The sequence below is a fragment of the Lytechinus variegatus genome, chromosome 2, assembly GCF_018143015.1.
Source record: "Lytechinus variegatus isolate NC3 chromosome 2, Lvar_3.0, whole genome shotgun sequence".
In the NCBI taxonomy this organism is placed as follows: Eukaryota; Metazoa; Echinodermata; class Echinoidea; order Temnopleuroida; family Toxopneustidae; genus Lytechinus; species Lytechinus variegatus.
Window position 1 is genome coordinate 55766798 of NC_054741.1, and position 27911 is coordinate 55794708.

At 35.2% G+C, this 27911-nt stretch overlaps 1 protein-coding gene across 1 annotated transcript in view; it reads right to left on the reverse strand.

Moving 5' to 3' along the window:
• Positions 1 to 18186: 18186 nt before the first annotated feature.
• The window catches only part of LOC121408413, a 30922-nt gene continuing 21197 nt past the window's right edge, over positions 18187 to 27911 (reverse strand). The window contains exon 8 of the mRNA XM_041599890.1: positions 18187 to 19635. Coding sequence (XP_041455824.1) covers positions 19291 to 19635 — 345 coding nt within the window. The 3' untranslated portion in view covers positions 18187 to 19290. The remainder of the gene's footprint in view (positions 19636 to 27911) is intronic.

Below are 27911 nucleotides of genomic sequence, written 5' to 3' on the forward strand. Positions count from 1 at the left end.
GTCGTCTTGCGACCCCCATCCATCAATATACCCTGGCGCCACCCTTGCGAAAAATTTATCTATCAATTATCAATATTGTGATTAATAAAGTGGGTCTCGAAATATAAAAGCACATTCTATGGACTGTGGTCAAAAGTACAGCGAGGAAAACAGAACTCAATAGACGCAGTATACACACTGATGTACTTACAGCATGGACAACGTTGATGGCGTTATCACAATTCACTTTCATTTGGAAAGTGAAATTGGTAGCTGGAATAAGCCATTGTCTTTTTAGAAGTCTTAAATACCTAAACTAGTAATTATCCAATAACATAGCGACATTCACAATAAAACTCTCTTTTTTTTAAAGCCTCCAAGATTAATTAAAAATTGAGAAGAGAAGCACAAATGGTAATAGGCAGATGAAGATGAATCGTAACTGACTAATAATAATGTGGTTAATATTATGAATATGATGAGTAGATACGTTATCAGAGTGTCAACTAAGTCTTAACGTGTTAGAAATTACTAAATGTCATTTTAGCTCCGTCGATTCTTAGAACAATCTTGTATATTCATCGTAACATTACTGACATGTTCATCAATGAAATATCCATTCAAATTTAGATCAGTTGATTTGAGAGTGTTAATAAGGCAAACCTCACAACCGGCTCACACACAAGGGGCCTGTTGCATAAAAAAACTGTCGAAAATAAGCAAAAATACTGGCAAACAAAATCATGTCAGTGACATTTAAGATATGGAAAAAGAAATTGCCAGAATTTTACTGTTATGTAACAGGTCTCATGCAAAGAAAAAGAAAATCACGGTGGAAAAGCGTTGAACAGCAGGTCTCATGACTTGACCGTCATTTCATCAACCAAGATTGCAACCAATCTCTCGCAACATTGCTGGACTGGGGTCTAAATATGAATGCCGCTTTAAACTGACTGCATCTCCTCGTGCATGTGATTGGCTGAACGAATATGGGTGACAGGAATGAACAATCACAGAATTAATTGATTTAAGTTTTGCGAGAGAGGAGTCTTCAAAAGCCATCCTTCCACGCTGTCATTCTCAACAGTCCTCATCTTGACCAAAGACCGGATGTTAATTTCACCATGGGATCCTCCATTTTAGACCTGGAAGGGGGGGGGGGGGGGTCGAGTGACTCAAAGGTGACTCTACTTCATTTCTCTTTTAATGAGTAGGCCTATTGCATATTTCATGAAGAATCCACACGATAAGTTTTTTAAACATTATTTAATAAATATCATTCCTTTTCATACATTGTGTAAAGCGAAATTTTACCTTGTGCGGTTGACAAAGAAATAGTTGTATGTATGTTAAGTTATGATTTTTTTTAAACGGGACAATGTATTCTATATCTCGCATGCTGGAAATCAAATATGAACTTGAAGCTGAACTTAGTTAAACATCCCAGAACGCTCTCTTTTAATATATCTCTTTATACTCTCCTCTTTCATTTTCTCGTTTCCTCCATTTGTTATCACTTAAAAAATACGGGGGTCGCCCCCCCCCCCCTTAACGCCGCCCTGATCTTTCTCCTTTAAATTTTTTTTTTTTGGGGGGGGTAGAGTTGGATAATCCAGCAGGAGGGATGATTGATGTTTTGAGGTGGTAGGCTCTTAGAAAAAAAGCAGATGAAGGAAGAGGAGAGCGTGACCAAGTCACGAACAAGTGGCGAGGAGAGACCAGAGTCCCATGTCCATCGTCCTTAAAGCTCAACAAATCTCTGCACCTCTTCAACAAACTCAATCATACTAATGGCTTTCATTTTGGGCGTTACACATATCAGAAGGGGTGCAAGGGGTTGAGGAGGCCTGGGGAGGGGTGGCCATTTACGTACATGATCACGACGATGCCGTCATGATGATGATGGCGGGGGGGTTGACCATTCATTCATGTCTTTGATAATCATGATAAGAGCGGAATGATTTAAGCAAGGACCTATTAATATGTAATAGGTCAATGATTTAAGTCAGCTGACGGTACAAAGTTGAGCATTCGCGTAGTTTGATAAGAGAAGAAGAAATTCACGTAGAATCATATTTTTCAAAATAAAATCCAAATTAGATGGCTAATTTATCACCGAAAAACTGGAGTAGAATAATTGTTTTCCAATTATTTCATATTTTGCACAGAGTGGCAAATTTTGATTCTCTTGTTTTTGTTCCTTATATCATCTACTTATATTATTTTATTATCTTTCTTATATTTTTTCTTTATCTATTTTTTTTACTGTAGTTTGGTAAAGATCGAGCATGCGATCTTAAACACAGGAGTAATGATGAAAATTTGTTTACGAATTACTTTAGTTTATCCCCTCTTTCCTTTTTTGTTCTTCCGTCCTTCCTTTCTTTCTTTCTTTCTTTCTTCCTTCCTTCCTTCCTTCCTTCTTTCCTTCCTTCCTTCCTTCCTTCCTTTCTTCCCCTTCTCACATCCTATTCCCTCGTCTGTCTCCCTCGCTCTCTATCCTTTTAATCTCCTACTCTTTACAACTATATAGCAATCTCTTTTAACACACATTTTCAACCGTCTTATTAATTTTGGTATATATACAGTAAAATAAATTTTCTTCCACCAAGCGATGCTTATTTTAGCGCCGGTATCCGCAAGGTAATGTATTGGTTGGAATGACAAGAGGTAGGGGGTAAAAGTCCCCTTCGATTTTTTTGCAAGTAGTAGGGGAAACAGAGGAGGGGTTAAACCACCCCCCCCCTCAAAAAAAAAAGGAGGAAGACAAAAGGGGGTATGAAAAAAAAGAGAGAGATGACGTAATCTTTAAGTCATGTTGCCCCTATCAAACTACTTTGGCCCCATCCCCTTATGATACCATGGAGCAATTAACACAGCTGTTAATAGCTCCATGATGATACAGATCATGCCGAGTTTCCCCACACGCCTGGGCAGTACACTTTCATCATTTTTTTTTCTCTCTCTCTGACTGCATGTAGGGTCCTCAATGAGTCAAGGTGTTACTTCAAAGTGAAATAAACACATACATTTTAATTGAGGCCATGTTAAAGCTCTATCATAATTCTCGTTAGTAAGTGTTGACAAAAAACATTTGATATTTTTACGAAAAGATCTATATAAAACCAGCGTTTCTTAACATCTAGATGAGCATCATGAAAAGGGGCTGTAATTACAGAAGGACGCGTTTCTTGATACCAATAACACATTTCGTTAAATTCTTCACATTTTTAAAATCAAGAATATGAATACACTCCAAAAACACAGAAGAATTTTCCTAAATATTGGGTAGAAAGGGAACATTCATGTTTGATGGGTAATTTTTTTTACCCCATATTGGACAAAATGCATGTTTTAAGGGTAAATTTGACAAAATATTTCATATCATTTTTACCCAACCAACATGCATGTTCCCATTTTACCCAATCTTAGCATGTTAGCATGAAATGGCTTAGACTTTCAGCTGTGAACTGATTAAAAACGTCCTATAGAAAGTATCTTTACATGTCAGTATGTGTTAGGGTTTATCCGCACACACACGTAACACCCACCCACTTTACGCGCACACACACACACACCCTTGCATCATCACCCCTTTCAATATTTGGCGCCTAGCCATGCCTCCGTTTATTCCAATTTCCATCCGTGGTGTGCTGTGTACACAGTCGGGCTTTTTAGGGATTTCTTTTTGCTCCCATTTGCTTGCTCGATTCCATCACTTAGACAAATCTTGACAGAACCTGCATCTAACATTCGAGATGAATTATCTCGTCCTCTCTTAGAATGTTCAGAAAAATGACTTCAAACATGCCAAATCTAGGTCACACAAGTCGATAGCGAGATCGAATGGTCCACACACTAAACCCGAGATTGGCGTACACTAGTCGAGTAACACGTTTGGAAGAGTTCATGTTAGTTCATTCGTTTAATATGAACATTAATACTCCTTTTATCTTTAGAAAGAAAAGGGAAATTTTATTCTTCAAAACGAGATATACAATGCTAATATAAAGAGCCAAAGCAGTTGAAATAAAGCAAAAAGGAAGGGGTTGTTTTGGAAGCGATGGACTAATATTAAAAGGTTGCGAGCGAGGATAGAGATTGAGCGTGTAAAAAATATAAATAAAAGTCAGATATATAAAATCAGATGAAATTTTGATGTTCAAAATACAATGATGTGACTACCACTTCTGTGTAGAAAGAAATGCATTTGTATCGTCTTCCCCTATATATACTGTATGGCCCGTATTCTGAAGTCGGGTTTAACTTAAACTAAGGTTTAAAGTTGTGGTTTAAGTATGGGAAGCCAAAAGTATCAAATTTTTTATTAAGTTGTATGTTTACTGTGCTCTTCCCTGATTCATCGATGGTGAATACAATCTTATACTTCCTACACAATTATGAATGATTTTAGAGCCGAATGAGCTGAAGTATGATCTCTCTATTGTTAATGATTATGTAACATTTGGCTGTCCATACTTAAACCACAACTTTAAACCTGAGTTTAAGTTAAACCCGACTTCACAACACGGGCCTATGAGAATAATCTAAAGAGATCAAAGAGTATTATATTCCCAAAAGTGGTGTTTTGAGTTCACAAGTCGTGTCAGATGGTAGGTCTTCATTTTAATAATATAATATAGGGTATTTATATTGCGCACATATCCACCTTGTTAGGTACTCAAGGCGATCCTATATTACCCGGCTAAGCTAGGCGTTCATAGCGCAAACAGCTTTTTAAGGAATTACTTCCTACCGGTACCCATTCACCTCACCTGGGTTGAGTGCAGCACACTGTGGATCAGTTTCTTTCTGAAGGAATTCTTTACGCCATGGCTGGGATTCGAACCCACGACCCTCTGTTTCAAAGTCCGAAGACTAATCCACTTGGCCACAACGCTCCATTTTGTTAGATTCATGTCACAATAAGAATTACTTCATTATCTCAAGATGGCGTGTTACACTTTTAAAAAAATCCTGATTTTACCAAAAAAAAAAGATTTAGCAGAAAGCAAAAACAGAATCATTCTGTAAATTCATAAAACATAAATGTTTCTACAATTTAACAGAACAGGTCTGTTTAAAAGGGGAAAATGGTGTTTTTTTTAAGAAATTTTGTAAGGTTCTATACACCAAACACCAATTTTCTGTAATTTTACATGATATATTGTAAGATTACGCAATCTGGTAAGATTACAGTGTTCTCGAGACTCTGCTGCAGGAACTTCTTTTATTTTAAGGATAAATTTTCTAACAGTGTACATATATGTTTTTATAAGAAGCTGATGAGATTTTGAACGTTTAAATCATTTGATTTTTTGACAAATTGATTTAAAGCGATACACATTCAAAAATCAAAGTGTCAAATCGATTTTTCTGTCTGTCCTATCCCATTTTAGAGGCATTAGACTTATTATTGCCATATGCAGCAGGAATGACAAACAATAAAATTAAAAAAATAAAATCAAGTATATTATGTTTCCTAAAATAAAATAGCACACATCTCGTATTTACGGATTTCAACCGGAAAATAAAATGGAAATAGACAAACTGACTTGAGGTATTTACTTTTACAGGAGACTGTTACACCACTTAACCTCTTATGTAAATATGAAACACACGACATTAATTTCAAGTGCAGTTTGCTTTGTTTGTTTCTAGGCGCCGTATACTTAAAGTGTCTAGTTATAAATATATATTAAAAATCAATGTTATTTTGGTAAATCATGAAAAACACAATCAAACCAAAATTTTCCACAAGAAGATATATAAACACGCACATTTTAATGACACTGCTTTTATGATAATTATAATGGAAAATAGAAATTCTTGAAGTTTGTGCTCGGTACACTTATAAGAAATTAGACATCCACCAACCAAAACATATAGGCCTAAAACTGAAAGGGAGTAAGGCTAATGAAAATGAACACTATAGTTTTTAGAAATATGACATCCAATCTCTTTGGATTTCGCGTAGGCATATCTTGCACGACAGGAAAAATAAATAAAATATAGAAAAAAAATACCCTGATGATTAATTTCTTAACCTATTTTTCTAAACAGCAATTAAGAATGAAAGAAAATATCTAAACAAATCTCATGTCCCCTTTATATTTGTCCACTGCACAATTATGATAATAAACATGTTTAGTTCTCAGCAGATCTAGAGGAATTTCTTTCTGTGAAGAAGTTTATTATTCTAGAATTTGGTGAAAATACATGAATCATTTGTGGAGTATATGACCGTAATAGAAGTCGGAACTAAAACAATTTACAAAATAATTCACAGCAATAAACAATCTTTATTCAATTTGATTGAGTGCTCGTCCGACTAGATAAGGATTCTTTTTTCCAGTCTTAGAAATATAAAAGATTATGAATATAAGGAAAATTCATTTTTCTTCATACAGGTACTTTTTAAATGTTTTAAGCATAAGCAGCGGGGGGACGGGGTCCTGCCCCCCTTTATTTCAGGTGGGGGGCGACCCCCCTAAAATTTCTGTTGATAACCTTTTTTTTTTCTTTTGCTTGTCGATGTTGTTTCCTGCATCCCCCTTTAAAGTCAGGTGGACCCCCCTAAAATTTTGGTTGATAACCCTTTTTTTTGCTTGTCCAATTTTTTACCTGTGTCTATCCCAAAATTGCAGGTGGACCCCCCCCCCCTCCTAAATTTTTGGCTTCCGCCACCAATGGTTTAAAAACAAGAGACGTGATCCCTTTCTTTCAAGTAGACCTGGGCCTAATTTCACTAAACTTATCATAACATTACAACTACAAGTTACAAGCCACTTAAATTGTAATATCTGACTGTGACTGGCCGATAGCAAATTTGTCTTATATTCTCCATGTGCTGATGTAGCAAGGTCTTATGAAAGGGGGACCCATATCATCTTGTCCTCCATCTAAAGAATGATGAAGCATTAATTCTGATTGACAACATGCGTCAGAGAGGGACTAAAATCTCAATAATAATCCAATCTGGATGGGGACACATCAGTATGACAACACGACTTTGTTTGTTGTGTCAATTTGCTCACATCACTAATTCGTGTAGTTTCCGCCTATTCCCCGCCACCTTACCTTACAGGCTAGCAGTGCAGCTTATATACCCGAGGATAAGTGTGTTTATGAGTGTACAATATAGATTGCTAGTGGTCTGACTCTGTTATAAAACAATGCATTATTCAACACAGGAAATATAACAATATAAGTAGCACGTTAGCCATGTATTTTACAATAAATAAATTTCCCATTTTATTCATTTAATAATTTACATAGTATATTGAGTAGGTCCTTATATTTCGAACTCTATTTCCCTTGTTGAATATCTATTTTATCTATCTATCTATCTATCCATATTTCCATCCACATTTCCATGATCCATCTATCTATCTATCTATCGATCCATCGAACTAAGAATCCGTTTCAGTTCGTATAGATTTCTTTCATCTCTCCATTCATCTCTTTTCTTGCCTTTCTATACTTCCATAATGATAATCATGGTAGGTAATAAAGTGACATTAAGACATCATATTTCATTTATTTACAATACTAATATTTGTGCTTATCCTAAACGCGGAAAAACATATTTCATGAATACTAAACCTTCGAATTTACGAAGTGTAAACCATGAGATTCATATCAATGGGTGTCTGAGTATGGAGATAGATTATTACAACAGAGAAAAAAGGAGACAAAATGGCATTCTGTCAATCTAGAATATAGGCCGAATTATAAAACATAATATACCATAATCCCCCCCCCCGACCTCTTGTGGATGACAGAATTTTCATCATCTTCCAATTACATATTCAGGTCATCGTGGAGCGACAAACTAATTACGAAACTAAAGGCAAAAGGATAGTGGAGACTAGAAATTAGAAACAACAATCGTGTATAGATTGCCATGGACAGCAAGCCAGGCAATATCAAAAGATATTCACCGACCCGGTCAATATAGTATCGGGCTGCCCGAATCGGGCATATTCATATTGAATAATAACTGGAGTAATGCTGATAATGCAGACTTTTTATTTTAATTCCAAGGCGATAGAAATAAATGACCCTCATTGTAGAGACGCCTTATACTCTTTTATAATTCTCTCTCTTTTTACAAGGAGACAGGAGAGTGGGGAAGGGGGAGGGTTAATGACATTGTTTCGATAATATTTTGCAATCTTAGTCATCATTCTGGAATAAAAAACCTAATTAGCAATGCACTTTGAATAATAAATATTGTAAGTTGATCAAAAAAGTCAATGACTGGTATTCCTTCAATCACTAATTTCATTATTGATCAATTATAAATTTATCAGTACTCAATAAAGGTCTATTTGTCTACAAAAAGCTATAATTTTATTTGTATGTATTTGTGTGTGTGTCGGAGGGTGGGTACTTAACACAATAGCATAATTTCATGGCGTGCAGGATTGATCCAGGTGTTGATTAGTATAAACTATAACTGTGACACACCAGGCCAATAGGGAAGAGAATGTGTGAGGCCATACACAAAGTTATTGTTAACAACTGGGCTTTAAATTGAAGGAGAGGAGGGAGGGGGGGGGGGTCGTGAGTTGCGTCCTTCCCTCTCCATATAAGGCCGCCAGTGGTCATGGATATGACTAAAATGAAAACCCTGACCGTCTTGTACGTCCATTTACATTTTTCATTTAGCCTCTCGACAATGTTACCCATTTTGATTTGAAGATGGGCCTTACAAAATGAAACGGTAGTACAAGGAAAGCCGCACTGTTGATAAAAGCTGTTGGGCACAATAAATATAAATCCTTGTCATATTTTTGAGGGGTCTCCTATTCAAGATTGGGTATGTTGTTCGAGTAACCCAATTTCGGAGGGCAGTGACATTTACAAGCCTGAGTCATCAAACGAATGTTGCTCATGTGCGACAGAGAACATTGTTCTCTTTTCTCATTTCTTCCTGTTCCTATTTTCTTTGTCTTCCGCGACCCCCCCCCCCCCATTTTTTTTTTTTGCTTTTCGCATTCATATCGCCTTTCATATTATTCTTCCGTAAATAAGATAAAAACCCTCAAATGCTAGAAAAAAGCTCTCTGGATTATATTATATTGCATGAAATACGACTTGGCAATGGTAGAATTGTGAGCTTCAATCGAACCCATATTTATCACCGCGCCCACAGCTGCCGCTTAAATTTTCGTTCTCTTCATTTTCATTGAAAAGTACAGTACGCGTTCATATAAATAAGAGCATATACCCAACAAGACATATAGAATTCAATAAGACAACATTAAACCATCCATCATTTTTATATCGCCAAAGCCTCTGTATTTTGACAGCAAAAACTATTTTAGTAATGTTTTAACAGGTTAATGGTCATTGTGCTAGATTTATGGTTTAAGTAATAACAGCTATATTTGGTTTATTGGCGCACATCCACATCTGATTTGGCAATAAAGACAAACAGTACTATTATTTAGCCAGCCCTTGCTGCAATCAAAAAGGAAAAATACCATCATTGATTCAGCTAAAAAAATGCCAAAAATTTAACGTCGTTTTTCTATCTTTCTATCTCTATCAGAGACATTTTTTTTTCTTTTTGAAGAACTAAGTGATTTTCAAGTGCAAATTTTTAGAACATATCAGAATCAGATTCATATGTAAACAATTATGTCCTTACAGCTCAAGATTATTAAAAATTCAAATCCATGTTAACTAATGCTTTTTAAGGTAAAATCCACCCTAGAAAATGTTTTGAATCAATAGAGAAAAGTCAATCAAGCATAACGCTGAAAATTCATCAAAACTGATGTAAAATAACAAAGTTATGACACTTTAAAATTTCGCTTATTTTTCACTAAACAATTATATGCACAGCTCGGTGATATGTAAATGGGTAAGTCGATGATGCCCCTCACTCACTTTTTTTTGAATCATACGATATTTCAATTATTACGGATTTAGCAATAATTACTGACTTGACAATGAGGGGAAAATGAAAATATTTCATATAATAAAATACAAAAGAAATAGTGAGTGGGTGATGTCATCAGACACCTCCTTTGCATACCGACCAGATGTGCAAATAACTGGTTTTTTTTAATCAAGCAAACTTTAAAATGTCATAACACCCTCTTGAATATTCTACATCCGATTTTAATAAAATTTTCAGTATTGGGCTTGTTTGATTTTTCTTTTCTTATTCAAAACAACTTTTTGTTGTGGTGGACTTGTCCTTCAAACAAACCAATTAACGACAATGGCATTACCACTTAAAGAAAAACCTTTTAAATGAAAAATTGCATGGAAAAAAAGGTAAAATGAAAGATATGCTGGGAAAGTGGTAATTATGCGGTTCTTTTTTACATCCACATTTTCTTACACTGTTAAAAAAAACGTGATTTTACAGAAAATAAACAGAAGATTTTGCAGAAAGCAATAACAGAATCATTCTGTAAATTCATAAACAGGAATTTTCCTGCAATTCAACAGAACAGGTCTGTTTAAAAAGGGGAAAAAGGGTGTGTTTTATTCAAGGAAATTTGTAAGTTTCATACACCAAATACCAATTTCCTGTAAGATTACGCAATTCGTTAAGATTACAGGTGTTCTCGAGACTCTGCTGCAGGAACTTCTTTTATTTTAAGGATAAATTTTCTAACAGTGTATGAACGCCTTTGAAACAATCTGTGACTGCATTAGTGAGTTTATCTTATGGGTGTTTTCATATGGATTTTTTTACAAGCACTCAGAATTCATTTTTTGTTTGTCTCTTGATTTGATTCCTCCATTCATTAACTCTATAAATCATCATTCAATTGTCATTCATTCATTTATCCATCCATTTATTTATCAATTTATTCACTCACTCACTCTCTCACCCATTGATTCATTCATCCATCTGAATGTACGTTATGATTTGTAACATTATTCATTGAACATACAACATTTTTTCCACTCCATTTTGTTCTCTCTCTCACTTATGGGCCCACTGTAACAATTCAAACTTTCCAAAACATGAACACAGAACTCTACATGAAAAACAGCAATATACAAATTACCCAAGGACTAATTAGTCTAGGAGCCAGGGGGCTTTATTCAGAATTTTTGGTGGGGAAGGTTTGACAAGCTTATCCGGGGTAAAATTGTGCGCTGATTCCAAAAATGTCACTCTTATTGACCGTACTCACGCCATTTTGGTAATTTTGACCAAAATGACCATTTTGACCACTCTTTGGAAAATGGTCCCTTAACAGACTGCTTTTGTAGCCACATGCAATTAAAAGGGTCTATCTTAAGTAAAAATGCACACAGATTTCAGATAAAGTGCTTTCATTTGCCAAATCACAGTGGTCATTTTGGCCATAATTTGGCCAAAAATGACAATTTTCATGTTTTTTTGGCCGAAATGTGTTACAAACATTGATCAGAGCTACGACTGGATGTTTTTAGAAATCCACATTTATTTTCAAAATGTGCGCTGGATCATAACCATCAACCTCATGTAATTTATTCCGTCAGTTTTGACCTATGAGGGTCATTTTGGGTACTTTAGACATAACTGACCATTCGCGCAGTTTGCATTATTAACTGTTCAAATAGGCAGGAGATTGAGGTCTTCAGCATGTTTTTTCTTCTTCCCTTATAAAATGAGAATGCATTTAAATGTCCTTGTGTAGAATTTTATGCTGATTCCAAATGTATCAGTCTAAATGACCCTATTTAACAGTTTAAGGTCATTTTGGCCACTTATGACCCTTAAAATGACAATGACATCAGTTCAATTTATCCAAAAATACTTTGAATCGTTAGAAGGGCATACTGTGACACCTAACATTGGTGTATTAATCCTTGAAATTGAACATCTCAAAAGTATTTTGACCTCATGCAATTTATTTCATCAGTTTTGACCTATGAGGGTCACTTGGCGTACTTTAGCCACAACTGACCATTTACGCAGTTTTGCATATAATAAACTGCACATAGACAGGAATTTGAGGTCTTCAGCGTGTTTTATCTTCTTCCCATATAACATGGAAATGCATTTAAATGTCCTTGTGTAGAATTTTATGCTGATTCCAAATGTATCGGTCTAAATGACCCTATTTAACAGTTTAAGGTCATTTTGGCCACTTATGACCCTTAAAATGACCAATGACATCAGTTCAATTTATCCAAAAAATACTTTGAATCGTTAGAAGGGCATACTGTGACACCTAACATTGGTGTATTAATCCTTGAAATTGAACATCTCAAAAGTATTTTGACCTCATGCAATTTATTCCATCAGTTTTGACCTATGAGGGTCACTCGGCGTACTTTAGCCACAACTGGCCATTCACGCACTTTTGCATATAATAAACTGCACATAGACAGGAATTTGAGGTCTTCAGCGTGTTTTATCTTCTTCCCATATAACATGGAAATGCATTCAAAAGTTCATCTCATGTAAAATGTGATGCTGATTCCAAATATATCAGTCTTAATGACCCTATTTAACAGCTTTAGGTTATTTTGGCCACTTATGTCCCTTAAAATGGCCAATAACATCAGTTCAATTTATCCAGAAATACTTCGAATGTTACCAGAATCTTAACAAGGGTGTCCTGTAATACCAACAGTGGTGAATGAATCCTTAAAATTGAGCATCCCCAAAGTTGACTACCTTGGTCATTTTGGCCACCTTGACCCCTCGGCCAGCCCTGCTCATTGTGTATGTTAATTCAGGTGATATCGAACATGGTGAGGAGAAATTTTGGATTGCGTTAATATTAGCATCAATTATTGTTAAATGGGGAAGTTTGAAAGCTTCTTCGTGGAAATCAATGAAATTATTCCACACATACCATAACTATTGGACCCTGTGGTCATTTTGACCACGTTTCCCTCAATATTGACCAGTGACCATGGACACTACTTAGTGGAGAGATCAGCTAAGAGAGAGACCTCGCATGCTTTGATGAGTCAAAAAGGGCTCAAATGCTGGTCAGTATCATTATCAGCATGAGCTACCAATAATCGGTGAAGAGTGCTGATAATTGTGATAAAATCCTTTACATCGTGCATACATAAGGTTGTTTGACCATGGCACTGTGGTCTATTACATGATTTTAGCCACCTTGACCACACAGTAAATGTTTATGGAAACCTCACATATATGGGGCAGCAAATTCAGGAATGAGACACTTTAGCATCATTTATGTATTTTAAGACCATTTATGAGCTAGTGGTCATTTTGGTCGCTTTTGGAGGATTCAAATGTTGTTGTCGCTCCGTATTGTTAATAAGATATATTATATCAATTATTGATTTTAATATGATATGACTAATAGCACATTATCAAAATTTTGAAACCAATTTGGCCATTTTGACTATCTATCGCATGTATGACTTTTGTAAATAAACATGACAGGAGCAATGGTGGAAATGCGTTCAATCCCTTTCGATTGGAAATATTAAAAGCTCACCTTGAGTAAAATTGTGCCAAATACCTCACCATTTGGTCATTGTATGGTCATTGAGTAGCCATAACATCATTCCCTACTTTTTTATTTAAATTATACAGATAACTATATTCTAGAGGAAGGCACTAATCCTGAACTCAAAGGTGCGTCACGGTCATTCATTGTCATTACAAAGCTATTGGTCAAAGTGGATTTCACGAATAGACATGATGCATTTTTATTATACCTTTGCCATTTTGTATAATGTTTCACAAAACCTCACATTGGCATGATTGGTAAAGTTGAAAGTGGAAAACTTGCCCTAAATTGTTAAAGAGTGACCAAATTCGGCACAGAGAATAATTTCACATAGAGAATGTATTTTATTACCCAATACGTCATCAAAAGAATTAAGGGTAAATTTTGCTGCTCACCAATCATGCCAATGTGAGCTTTGTGAATCACTGTACAAGAAAAAAACAAAGATTGTAAAAATGAATGATAGTCGAAACTCTTTGTGAACTTCACTATGACCCATTTTGCTTTGTAATGATTCTCAGTACAATTTCACTTTAAAGAAGGAAAATAATTCTGGCTATTTAGGAACTACAGTGATCAAAGGGGCACAGTAGACAGTCACATGATATTTGGCACAATTTTTACTCAGGTGAGCCTTTAATATTTCCCATGAAAAGGGATTGAACGCATTTCGTCATGTTCATAGACCTACAATTGCTGCTAAGTCATGTTTATTTCAAATTACACACATTGGATAAACGGTCAAAGTAGCCAAAATGGTCACATTTTGATTATGTACTATTAGTAATATCATATTGAATTAAATAATTTGTCACTGATTATGATTGATACAACAAATCTTACAAAAATATAGAGCAAGAACATTGGAATACTTTTGATACATGTAATTGTCATTGCTAATTGTAGGGACCAAAATGACCACTGAGTAGTCATTAAGACTAATATATTCTAAATCATTGTATTAATCTGGTGCAGAAAGTTTTTGTAATATGTCCTATCTTATATCATTCTTGAATTCGTTTCCATGAATTACAAAATGGTTAATGTGCCTAAAATCATGAAATGACCAAAGTGCATGGTCAAACAACCTTATGTGTACTTGATGTAAGGTTTTTATCCATCATTAAACTCTTGATTATTTGTGTAGTAGCTCAAGCTGAAAATAATATGAAGCAACATTTGAGTACTTTTTAAATCAAATAATGTGTGGTCACGAGAAAATATTGAGGAAAGGTGATCAAACTTACCACAAAGTCCAATAGTACGATCGGCCAATAATACTGATTTATATGGAATCATTGCATTGATTTTCACCCAAAAGCTTTCAAACTTTCCCCAATTTAACAATAATTGATGCTGATATTAACACAACCTGAATTGTCTCCTCACTATGTTCACTACATGTATAGGCTAATTTAGTATACACATTGGGCAGGGGACAATCTGGCCAAAATGACCAAGGTTGTCAAAAATATTTTTGGGACACTCAATTTAAATGATTAATACACCAGTGTTACGGTGTCACAGCACACCCTTGTAACGATTATAGTAACATTCAAAGTATTTTTTGGATTAAATTGAAGTATTGAACATATGGTTTGGTCATTTGGGGGCCAAAAAGTGACCAAAATGACCATAATCTGTTAAATGGGGTAATTAAGACTGACATATTGGGAATCAGCATGAAATTCTACACAAGAACGACATATGCATCATTCCCATTTTATAAAGGAGAAAGATAAAGCACACTGAAGACCTCAAATTCCTGCCGATTTGCAGTTATTATGCAAAATTGCACGAATGGTCAGTTATGTTAAAAGTACCAAAAATGACCCTCATACGGTCAAAACTGATGGAATGAGGTCAAAATAATTTTGAGATGTTCAATTCAAAGGATTAACACACCAATGTGTCGTAGCACACCTTGTAATGGTAATTGTTCTGGTAACGTTCGAAGTATTTGGGGGTAAAATGATCTGATGTCATTGGTCATTTTAAGGGCCATAAGTGGCCAAAATAACCATAAGCTATTGAATAGGGTCATTAAGACTGATATATTTGGAATCTGCATAAAATTCTACACAAAATGGATTTTTGAATGCATTTGCATTTTATATTGGGAAGAAGATAAAACACGCTATGAGACCTCAAATTCCTGCCTACATGTATATGTGCACTTTATTATGCAAAACTTCGTAAAGGGTCAGTTATGTATAAAGTACCCCAAATGACCCTCATCATAGGTCAAAACTGATATAATATATTACATAAGGTCAAAATACTTTGTGAGATGTTCAATTTAAAGGATTAACACACCAATGTTAGGTGTCGCAGCACACCTTGTTATGGTTCTGGTAACGTTCGAAGTATTTGGGGGTAAAATGAACTGATGTCATTGGCCATTTTGAGGGCCATAAGTGGTCAAAATTACCACAAGCTATTAAATAAGGGTTATTATGACTGATATATTTGGAATCAGCATAAAATTTTACACATGAAGGACATTTAAATGCATTCTCATTTTATAAGGGAAGAAGAAAAAACATGCTGAAGACCTCAATTTCCTGCCTATTTGAACAGTTAATAATGCAAACTGCGCGAATGGTCAGTTATGTCTAAGTACCCAAAAGGTGACCCTCATAGGTCAAAACTGACGGAATAAATTACATGAGGTTGATGGTTATGATCCAGCGCACATTTTGAAAATTAAATGTGGATTTCTAAAAACATCCAGTCGTAGCTCTGATCAATATTTGTAACACATTTCGGCCAAAAAAATCATGAAAATTGTCATTTTTGGCCAAATTATGGCCAAAATGACCACTGCTATTGTGATTTGGCAAATGAAAGCACTTTATCTGAAATCTGTGTGCATTTTTACTTAAGATAGACCCTTTTAATTGCATGGGGCTACAAAAGCAGTCTGTTAAGGGGACCATTTTCCAAAGAGTGGTCAAAATGGTCATTTTTGGTCAAAATTTGGCCAAAATGACCAAAATGGCGTGAGTACGGTCAATAAGAGTGACATTTTTGGAATCAGCGCACAATTTTACCCCAGATAAGCTTGTCAAACCTTCCCCACCAAAAATTCTGAATAAAGCCCCCTGGCTCTAGACTAAATTATTTTGTAATTTATTCTATAAAATTCAGCTGCAAATGACTAAAGTCATCATATTCCATTCAACAAAAAACAAAAAAGAAGTGACACAAATAAACATTGCAAAGTTTCTTGGAAAATCTTTTCAAATTTCGGTTGACTAAGTAATCAGAGGCACTTGTGATGTAAGATTAAATCCATCATATATAGTAGATCACACTTTATCACTTGCCCTCAACCTCTAACTCCCTTTCTTTTATTCATATTTCCTTGAATGGTATTTCTTAAAGAAAAGGAGAACTCAAATTATAATTTCTGAGTAAGGGCTTCTACAAATGATAATTTTGTTGGTAACGAATACAGTTCGCAAGAGTAGAAATAATCTAAAAGTGTATTAAAAAGTTATTTTTGCAAAACGATAAATGAACATTCAACTTTTTTGTCCAACATTAAATAAAAATTAAACAAAATCATTGTCCTCTTTTCTCATATTGAGCTTCTATTCATATTTCAATCATTCATTTACAAAAGCAATTTACTAAAGCAATCAAATCTGAGCATCAAATACTGATTTAAAAATTGATCAGAAATGAAACATTTTTTCCATCATATATTTTCTTTTCAATTTTCTTTGTCTATGTGAATGTATTCATCACTTGAATACTTGTAGTCATGCTATACCATATTCCAGCTTACTTGTATGTACTGACACAAGAACCCCAAGATTTAGCCTGAATGTCATCTAGTGATGCCATATCCACTTTACTTCAACTAAGAAAATGAAAGACAGTGTAAATGTCAAAACATCTTGCTCAAGGTTTTTCTCTTGTCTCATCCTTACATTCTGGCTTGATAATGTTAACTGCATGCATAAATCATGCACTTCTGAAACCTATGGTTCCACATATATACCGTGTTTACACGCTCCATTGGCTCGCGGTGCAGAACTGAGAGTCGATGAAGAATCGAATAGTAGGATCAGACCCGCGAGCTGGTGCAAACACAACAATTTTTCTCTGTGTAAACACGAAGCGGAGTCTGCACCAGCAATTAACTGATTGCTTACCTGTTCACTTATTGTGACAACAATGCACATAGCATAAAATAAGCACGGATAGAATCCATTGATTTGTGTTTTGCCTTGCGAGCCAAGTGTGCATCACGAGCTGAGACAGCGTGTAAAAGACTGAAAATAGTAGGGGGGCATTTGATATTGTGTCTCCCCTACTATTTTGGGTAGGGGGACACGTCCCCTGGATTTCCGCCCATGAATTGTAGGCTTCATCTAACGTGGAAACTTATGAAATTACAGATATCACAGTGACTTTCTCCTCCTTTCTTCTGGGGTGAGACAGTATTGATGTTCCTGGGGTGAGACAGTATTGATGTTCCTTATGTGTAACAAGGGTTGTAACATAACAGATTTTTCTTCTCCTTTTTTGGTCGTTTTGTTTTCTGTGGCCTGGGGAGTGTTTCATCAACATTTTTGTCCGACAAGTTGTCAGATCTGACATCTTTCTCTGACTCTGATTGGCTGTGAGGCACTGTTACTATGGTAACTGTCGGATAAAATGGGACTTGTCGGATAAAACGTCCGACAAGTCCTTTCATGAAACGCTCCCCAGGCTTGCACCCCGGGACTTGGGGGGGGACTCACATATATTGGTTGAACGGGGATGTGCCGCTTTGATGACCCCCCTTTTCTGACGTAATTTTCAGTTCTCTAGAAACTCCGAATGGCAAAATTTCAGTTCAGAAGCTGCTCAGCCCCGCTCGCAAGACCCCGTTACGAGACATCTCAGTTTCGAACCCTTTCGCAACTCCCTACATTATAACTGATAGTCGCTTTATGCATGGCTAGCGCAAGAACAGCGCTATTCCTACAGTGCCGCGATACTGTTCCGTAGACCCTGTTTTTCACACCAAGCTGTATATATTTAGTTCCAAAGAACCCATACTTTACCCTTTTACTTTTAGTCAGTTCCTTAGACCCCCATTTCAGAGTTTTGAGAGGCACAACCCCATCAAAAAATAATTTGAGTATCCCATCACCCCCTTTGCCCGGGGCCTAGTACCTTCCATTTATACCAAGCTCAAGCAAACATGGCTCACTTTTGTCACTGTACAAGATTATTCCCTTCATTTCTGCATACAGCCTATTTCACCATGACCACCCAGAGTCCTTATGTCTAGGTACACCAAGTTCAACATTGTCTTTTTTTTCTAGGTCTTGACTTACAGATTTGTCCATTTACATCATGTTCAAGCCAGCAAGGACCAGCTTTACTTCTGTGTGAGAAGGGTCCAGCATCTCTCAATTATCACCTTCTTCCCCTTTCTAAACAACCTCAAGGGGCAGACCAACCCTAGGGTACAGATCATGAAAGTGTCCAGATTCTACAAATCATCATCTTTTTCCTCTCTCTATGTCATCTCAAAGGGGTAGACTAAACCAAGTTACAGATCATGGAAAGATTAAGATTTCACTAATCATCATCTCCTTCCATCTTTCTATGTAACCTCAAGGGGTAGACCGACCACACGGGAACCAATCTCTTGAAAAGGACCAGCATTTACCAATCAAGATCAAGATTTCACTAATCACCATCTCCTTCTCTCTTTCTATGTAACCTCAAGGGGTAGACCGATATCGAAAAAGGACCAGAAATTTACCAATCACTATCTTCCACCCGATATCTACACAACCAAAAGTATCAGACCAACCCTCGGTACCAATGGTGAAGGGCCAAGATTCTACCAGGCATCATCTTCCTCCCCTTCTCTATGTAACCTCAAGGGGTAGACCAGCCCTAAGGTACAGATCTGCAACATCCTGAAGACTCCTACTTGATTCCACACTCCAGACAACATCACCTCCCGAAAGCCAGCGGGGACCAGGGACTGGTATGGGCGATGCCCTCCGGACAGGGACATGGTTCGGAAGACAAGCTGAGTGTAGACAAAGATGAGGGAGAGTTTGGTAGGGAGGGCGGAGGGTTCTAAACACGTTGGTACGTTTGGAAGACAGGTTGGTTCCTCGATGACCTCCTCTAGGTAGGACTCTTCTTCCATCTCATTCTCTTCGTCATCCAGCATGTACTGAAGGGAGGAAAGCGAGATGATTAATATCAAACTTGGAAATAATTCATTAAAATTACTTTTTCATCAATATCATTATGATGATAATGATAATCATTATCATCATCATCATCATCATCAACACCACCACCACCATCATAAATGTAAAAACAAAAGTCACTTGGGTTTGTGGCATGTATGACAGATTTATAATTACATGGATATTAACCACACTTTACCAACCACACGATGTTTTAAAGGGAATACATGAGAGCATCAATTTATTTTACAATAGCTGATAATAAATGCAAGACAAACATTTTGAGTATGTCTTTATTCAGTGCTATTTTGAGTATCAGTTATGTTCCATATAAAAGAAATAGATAACAGAATCAAAAGTAAAGTTGAAAAAAATCCAGGTGTTCCAATTTTTGGATGCTGTACGTAACACCTCAAGATTATTATTGATTTTGTGGTAAACTATTCTTTCATATATTCCAGACAATGAGTCTCTAGAGGTTTGTTTTGTCCCCCTTTCTATTTTATTTATTTACATATCTTATTTATTCATTATTTTTATCATTTTTTTGGGGGGGGGGGTTAAATAAAAAAGTGGGAGGTCATAGGTTACAACCACAGTCAACTTGATAATGATCACAAATGATTCCATTTCCAGAGAAGACAAATGCACACAGGACAACACAATAGTGCAACCTTGTCTAATCATCCCAAATAACGCTTGTTCAAGTAGAAAATAAAGATTAATTTATTCGCAGCCAATATAGAAATATCAAAACTATTGAAGCCATGGATTGTCCCTTAATGCAGCCATCAAATATATATATATATATATCCTTGAGTCATACTCTCTAAAGTGCAGGCCATTTCAATTGATACCTAACCTTTATGTGAAGGACAGAAAAATAGATCCATTAACTTAAGCCCTATTCACATTTAAATATAATGCACTTCTCAGAGATTTGTGTGGAGCATTGTGGCCCAGTGGATAGGTCTTCTGACTTTGAAACAGAGGGTCGTGTGTTCGAATCCCAGCCATGGCGTAATTTCCCTTTAGCAAGAAATTTATCCACATTGTGCTGCACTCGACCCAGGTGAGGTGAATGGGTACCCGGCAGGATTAATTCCTTGAATGCATGAGCGCTGAAAGGCAGCTCGAACTAAAGCCTGGGTAATGATAATAATACCAACGCCCCTCGGAATCGAATATTTCTAGATAAATGGCGCGTTATAAATGCCTATTATTATTATTAATAAGAACAGCTCTATGTAATTCTGCTTCCCGGTGAATTTTTAAAAAGGACGCACAGAATGAATTTGCCTCCATACACATTGCAAAGATTCTTCTTAGTTTTATTCTGAAAGGGAGGGGAGCCAGGACAGGAGGTGGGGGGGGGGGGCTAAGACACACATACAAAGGGTACATTTTGCGAGTTTGAATTGATACGATGTATGCTTGATGTATTTCGAGAGTCAATATACCAAAATCAGAAAAAGAAGGGCATGGTTTCTTGGGTTAAAAGCTCTCAAAATATAATAAAAATATGTTTTTAAGTATATTTTTATCAAACCGTGTATGTACCCCCTCCCAATAACAGTTTGGATTTTGTGTGACCTACATGTAGGATTCATATTGTAAAAGTACTTTATGAAGGGGTTGCAATATTATTGTTAAGGGGGTAACATGTACAAAGAAAACATGAAGAAATTCATTAATAGGAGAAAATATATCTAATACAAAAAAAGAGATGTTTCTGGGTGGTTTATGGCGCATCGGGGTTACGTTGTGTACATGTTCAAAATCAATTGCTCTGAAAATCGACAAATCAAGGAAACCTATGCCCAAGTATCTAATTACTTTCGTCATATTATTCAATTATAGATTATTATGTGGCAGTCATGGGCCACTTTTAATCAGTTCATGATGGCAACATCAGGTCAAAAGAACAATGTAAAAAAAAAAAAAACAAGTATATTTAGATGATATCCTTCATTTTTAAGGGTTAAAAAAAATTATATTCACTTGGTCTTTTTGAGAGCTATGCTCCTGCTGAGTCCTGCAAAATCAACAAATCAAGAAAATCTATGCTCAAGTATTTTCAGATGATATCCATAATTTTTAGGGTATTTTTATGATTAAATTCACTTCGTTTAACTACAGACTTCAGTCTAATCCTCAGACAAATTCAAATACAAATTTGTTTTTTAACAGTTAATCTTAGTAAATAGACTATAAAGGGTGTGTTCAATGTTGATTTTTAAACTTAAACAGCAACAACATTCATGATTGAAAACCCAATTACAAAACGCAGACGCAAACATGATCAGCGTTGCACTGTTCAGTGTCGAAAACGTAAATGTGATTATTTATCGATCGTGTTTGAATTTCCCGCTTTCATTAACGCAGCTTCAGTGCGCAGTTTGACCCATCACAAGAAAGGTCAATTCTGGCACCTGCTTGTGTAGGCTTCCACTGCGAGAGCAAATTTAAAGATGTTTCAAAACTCGATTGTATTCAGTGTTGCACTCGCGATGCTGAAGGTCATCAAATTTCAGATGATTGTGTTTACAAACGCATATTTTTTTACGTTTAAAGTTTCCTCTGAAACACGATTTGAAACACCTTTATTTCACAACCAGGAATAGAGGACACTGAACACATACATCCTTTGTTTCTCTTTACCTGGGAAGTAGGCATAAAGTTATACACAACTTATTTGCCCCTCTGTATCCAAACTGTTAGTACCAATTTACATCCATATTTTGTAATCACATTTTCAATCATGATTGACGTTGTGGTTTAAATTTGGAAATCGACATTGAACACACCCTAAGACCATGTATTAGACAATGTGGATATTACACAACATTGATAGAGCCTGACTGAAAATTGAGATAGGATGATACATGTATAAAATGGGCTAAATAGCAATTCGACCAAATTACTACATTTAAATGACAGACTGGTTGTAGATGAACACAGATTAGACCATGTGGGATGGGCTGACACAGGGAGTAGATAAAACAGTCCCAGAGGCAATACCAAACCGATTCGTTATCATGTCGAATGTGAAGAGGGCCTCGAAAATAAGGAAATTGACACAAGCTATAATCAGAAAGTAAACATCATAATCTTTTGATGCAATATTGTTGGAATGGAATGTGTCAATAACTGTTTATCATGTGCACACCTTTGGTCACACTTAATTACTAATCCAAATTTGATCAGCGTTTAAAGCTAAAAAGATCAGCATCAATAAGGACAAAATATTCAACATATCCTAGCTGAATGAAGTACATTAAATTTTATTGTACAGGTATTGCAAGTAAGCTACAAATTATCATTTGAAATAACCTCCACTTATGAAACTAGGAATACAAATTTTTAATAATAATGTAACCATTTACAGATAAAGAAATATCTTTTCACAGAGGCTGAAATTTTAAAAAGGTGGTTTTGGAAACCCACGGTTGAATCCATGGTTTATGCAGAATTCCTGTATAAATTTAGCTTAATTTAGCGTGTATCGGGCGTTGTTAAGTTTCCTGTCCTTCTCAAAGAACTATGCTAATGCCATCAACAATAACTTGGGCAGCAGAGAAAAAAAACAATTAGAATTCAAAATGGAAAACTGTTTGAAAACCAATTTGTAAAACACAGACAATTTCCTATTAAAAGTAGCAGACAAAGTTTTTTAATTGAATGTTCAGGTGGGCATGGTTTCAGCTCATAGTAGACCGGCCAAACCTCAAAAAGTGCTCTAGATAAGGATTCGACGGCAAAATTTGTTAATGCTTGGCATCCCAGCTAATAGTCTTGCAAAAATACCCAGGAATAGCGTACGGGCGGATGCCAAGCGCAATTTTGCGTGAAAGTGTCATTTTTAGCGTAAAATCTGAAAGACTGTCGAAAATCACGCATTTTGATATTTTGACGGATTATCATCATATTTTTTATTATCTTTGATATGAAATTATTTTTATTCAGAATTTCAAATCATAAGTCTACTAAATATGCATTTCAAATTTGAATATTACACACACACATATGGCACAGGGAAACATAAAACAGCGATTTCCTCGAAATAAAAGTTTGTGAAAACTATCAATAGTTTGAAGTTTTTTTACGCAACATGAATTCTTCGATTTAAATGCGTTTATCCATCGAATGTATAGTAAATGTCCTAGTGCCACAAATATTAAAAGAATTTTCAAGTAAGATGGTAGATATCTCATTTTATGTTATCCGAAAGGAGACAATGTGCATTTTACCAGGTGCGCATTTTGAAAGAAAAATTGAAAATACCGTACATTATGTACATAATTACATGTATAAGTACATACTAAAGCGAGTTTTTATTTACATGTTTTAGTCCATAATAAAGCGAGTTTTTAATTGGATAGCACAATTTGTCGATTCCTTGCATCCCAGCTAAAAGTCTTTCGGAAATACTGAGGTATAGCGTACGGGCGGATGCCAAGTGCACTTTTGCGTGAAAGTATCATTTTTAGCGTAAAATCTGAAAGACTGTCGAAAATCACGCATTTTGATATTTTGACGGATTATCATCATATTTTTTATTATCTTTGATATGGAATTATTTTCATTCAGAGTTTCAAATTATAAGTCTACTAAATATGCATTTCAAATTTGAATATTACACACACATATATGACAATATGAAATATAAAATCGTGATTTACTCAAAATAAAGGTTTGTAAAAATTATTAATGGTATAATGTTTGTGTTCCGCATCTCAATTTCGTCAAGATTTAGTGCTAACCGAACAAATACTTAATAATTGTTGTCATGTCACATATAGTGAAAACAAATACTGAAATAAGATGCAAGATATATATCATTTTATAGTTATATATGCGAAATATAACAATGCACATTATTTTATCAGATGCGCATTTCTGATAAAAAAAATAAACAGCGCACAATATTACATCGATATTGCACATATCTTATATCAGTGCGATACTCGTCATATTAGATAGGATTATGTTTGCTTTTGTAGAGTTCGATCTTCTTGCTATTTCCACGAATGAATTGGTGCTGAACTTAAATCTACCTGTGGCGATATTCAGAAATAGGTCTGATAATTTGCCGTTATCATGGTAGCATTAATTTTACATGAATATCTATATCCAAAATCATAAAAAACATACATGTATGAATAAAGCGATTGAATTAGCATTTTTAAACCACTCTGTCATGCAATTTTCAGTGTAATGCTTATTGGATTTTTTTTATTCTTTTCAATCAAATCAATTTTATGTTGTGGTGGACTTGTCCTTTAAAGTTCACATTTCAAATCTTAAAGCTCATTTCATCACAGTGTATTGCCATTTTGGGAAATGCCATCGCACGACCATTATGACAAATAAATCTAAAGGCTAATGACCAGCGTCCAGCGCCTATATTGTAATATATAGATGGTCGTACAACTGCATTTCCCAAAAGGGCATTGGTATGTCCAGGGCTGCCCAGGGTCGGACTGTCCGGCCCCGTCTTATAGACCAGGATATATAACAACATGGACCTGTGGTAATAGCAAATGCAAAACCTTTGATGAAGTAAAGTGAATTGAATGAAAATTATAATTTGCAATGCAAAAGACCAAATAACATTTATTATTCATATTTTAACATAATAATTATAGCAGCAGGACATGGAAACAACTGAAATTAATAATTCAAAAAAACGCCATCCATATAGCTCATCGAACCAAAATAACGTATGACCTTGATCATGTGAACTGAAATATGTGCAAAATGATCGATGATACTTAAATACCCTTATGTTCATGTGTAATCTTTAACTGGATCAATAAAAATAAAAAGTTATGATGACATTTAAAAAAATATTCCCATATGGCCAAAGTTCAGTGACTCTAAATGACTTTTGACCTTAATCATTGTGATCTAAAACTTGTGCAAGACGATCAGTAATACATGAATATGAAAGTGTCATTAAAATTAAAGTGTCATTAATTTTTTTTTCTATACGTTCAAAGTTATAATGAAATTTTGAAAAATGTAACTTTGGTTAAGATTTCAAGGTTGATATGACGCTGTTATATCAAAACTACCGTCACCTCCACCGGAGAAGTGGCTCCTTTAATCCTCCTCTGCTATGCCGGCGAGACAAAAAATAGGTACTGCTGTGCAACGGCCATTTTTTTTAATATACTTTGATAATCAAATAACTGAAGTAAAATGTAGATTGACAGAGTGGTTTAAAAATACTAATTCAATCGCTTTATTCATACATATGTATGTTTTCTATAATTTTGAATATAGATATTCATGTAAAATTAATGCTACCATGGTAACGGCAAATTAAATATCAGACCTATTTCTGAATATCGCCACAGGTAGATTTAATTTCAGCACCAATTCATTCGTGGAAATAGCAAGGAGATCGAACTCTACAAAAGCAAACATAATCCTATACAGTGCGTCCCAGAAAAAACGAAACCGAGATTTAGCGATCATTTATCATAACTTAATCATAAATAGAATAGGCAAATGACCTACCAATTTAAAGCTTAGAATCTCCTCTTTCATCTGATATTACTTAGGTTATTTCTTATTCACGCATGAGTGAGCAAAAACCATTTGAAGAAAGGATACCAAAAACTCATTTGGCGGGGGCTATCTGGGTTTCAAAAAGAAAACCACATTTCTAAAAAGTTCAATATCTGCTCTTTAATTTGGTACCAAAATTACAAAAAATGGTCAAGAAATAAAAAAGTTCTGTTCATTTGAAATAAGGCTTGTTTTTCCATAATTTCATGAGATAAACGTGTTTTCACCGGTTTCCCACAGAAGCTTTCGCATGGTGAACAAAAGATTTAATGCATGGCTGATCATCAACAAAACAGAGTGTCGAGAGAGTTTGAAAGCCATCCTGGAGAACCTCTTCATTTTATGAAATTATTGAAATTCAAGCCTTATTTCAAATGACCAGAACTTTGTTATTTCGTGACAATTTTCTGTAATTTAGGTATCAAATTAAAGAGGAGATATTGAACTTAACAAAAATGTGGTTTTCTTTTTGAAACCCAGATACCCCCGCCAAATGAGTTTTTGATATCCTTTCTTCAAATTGCATTTGCTCACTCATGCGTGAATGAGAAATAATCTAAGTCGTATCAGATGAAAGAAGAGATTCTAAGCTTTAAATTGGTAGGTCATTTGTCTATTTTATTTATGATTAAGTAATGATAAATGATCGCTAAATCTCGGTTTCGTTTTTTCTGGGACGCACTGTATAATATCATGACGAGTATCGCACTGATATAAGATGTGCAATATCGATGTAATATTGTGCGCTGTTTATTTTTTTATCAGAAATGCGCATCTGATAAAATAATGTGCATTGTTATATTTCGCATATATAACATAAAATGATATATATCTTGCATCTTATTTCAGTGTTTGTTTTCACTATATGTGACATGACAACAATTATTAAGTATTTATTCGGTTAGCACTGAATCTTGACGAAACTGAGATGCGGAACACAAACATTATACCATTAATAATTTTTACAAACCTTTATTTTGAGTAAATCACGATTTTATATTTCATATTGTCATATATGTGTGTGTAATATTCAAATTTGAAATGCATATTTAGTAGACTTATAATTTGAAACTCTGAATGAAAATAATTCCATATCAAAGATAATCAAAAATATGATGATAATCCTTCAAAATATCAAAATGTGTGATTTTCGACAGTCTTTCAGATTTTACGCTAAAAATGATACTTTCACGCAAAAGTGCACTTGGCATCCGCCCGTACGCTATTCCTCAGTATTTCCGAAAGACTTTTAGCTGGGATGCAAGGAATTGACAAATTGTGCTATCCAATTAAAAACTCGCTTTATTATGGACTTATACATGTAAATATAAACTCGCTTTAGTATGTACTTATACATGTAATTATGTACATAATGTACGGTATTTTCAATTTTTCTTTCAAAATGCGCACCTGGTAAAATGCACATTGTCTCCTTTCGGATAACATAAAATGAGATATCTACCATCTTACTTGAAAATTCTTTTAATATTTGTGGCACTAGGACATTTACTATACATTCGATGGATAAACGCATTTAAATCGAAGAATTCATGTTGCGTAAAAAAACTTCAAACTATTGACAGTTTTCACAAACTTTTATTTCGAGGAAATCGCGGTTTTATGTTTCCCTGTGCCATATGTGTGTGTGTAATATTCAAATTTGAAATGCATATTTAGTAGA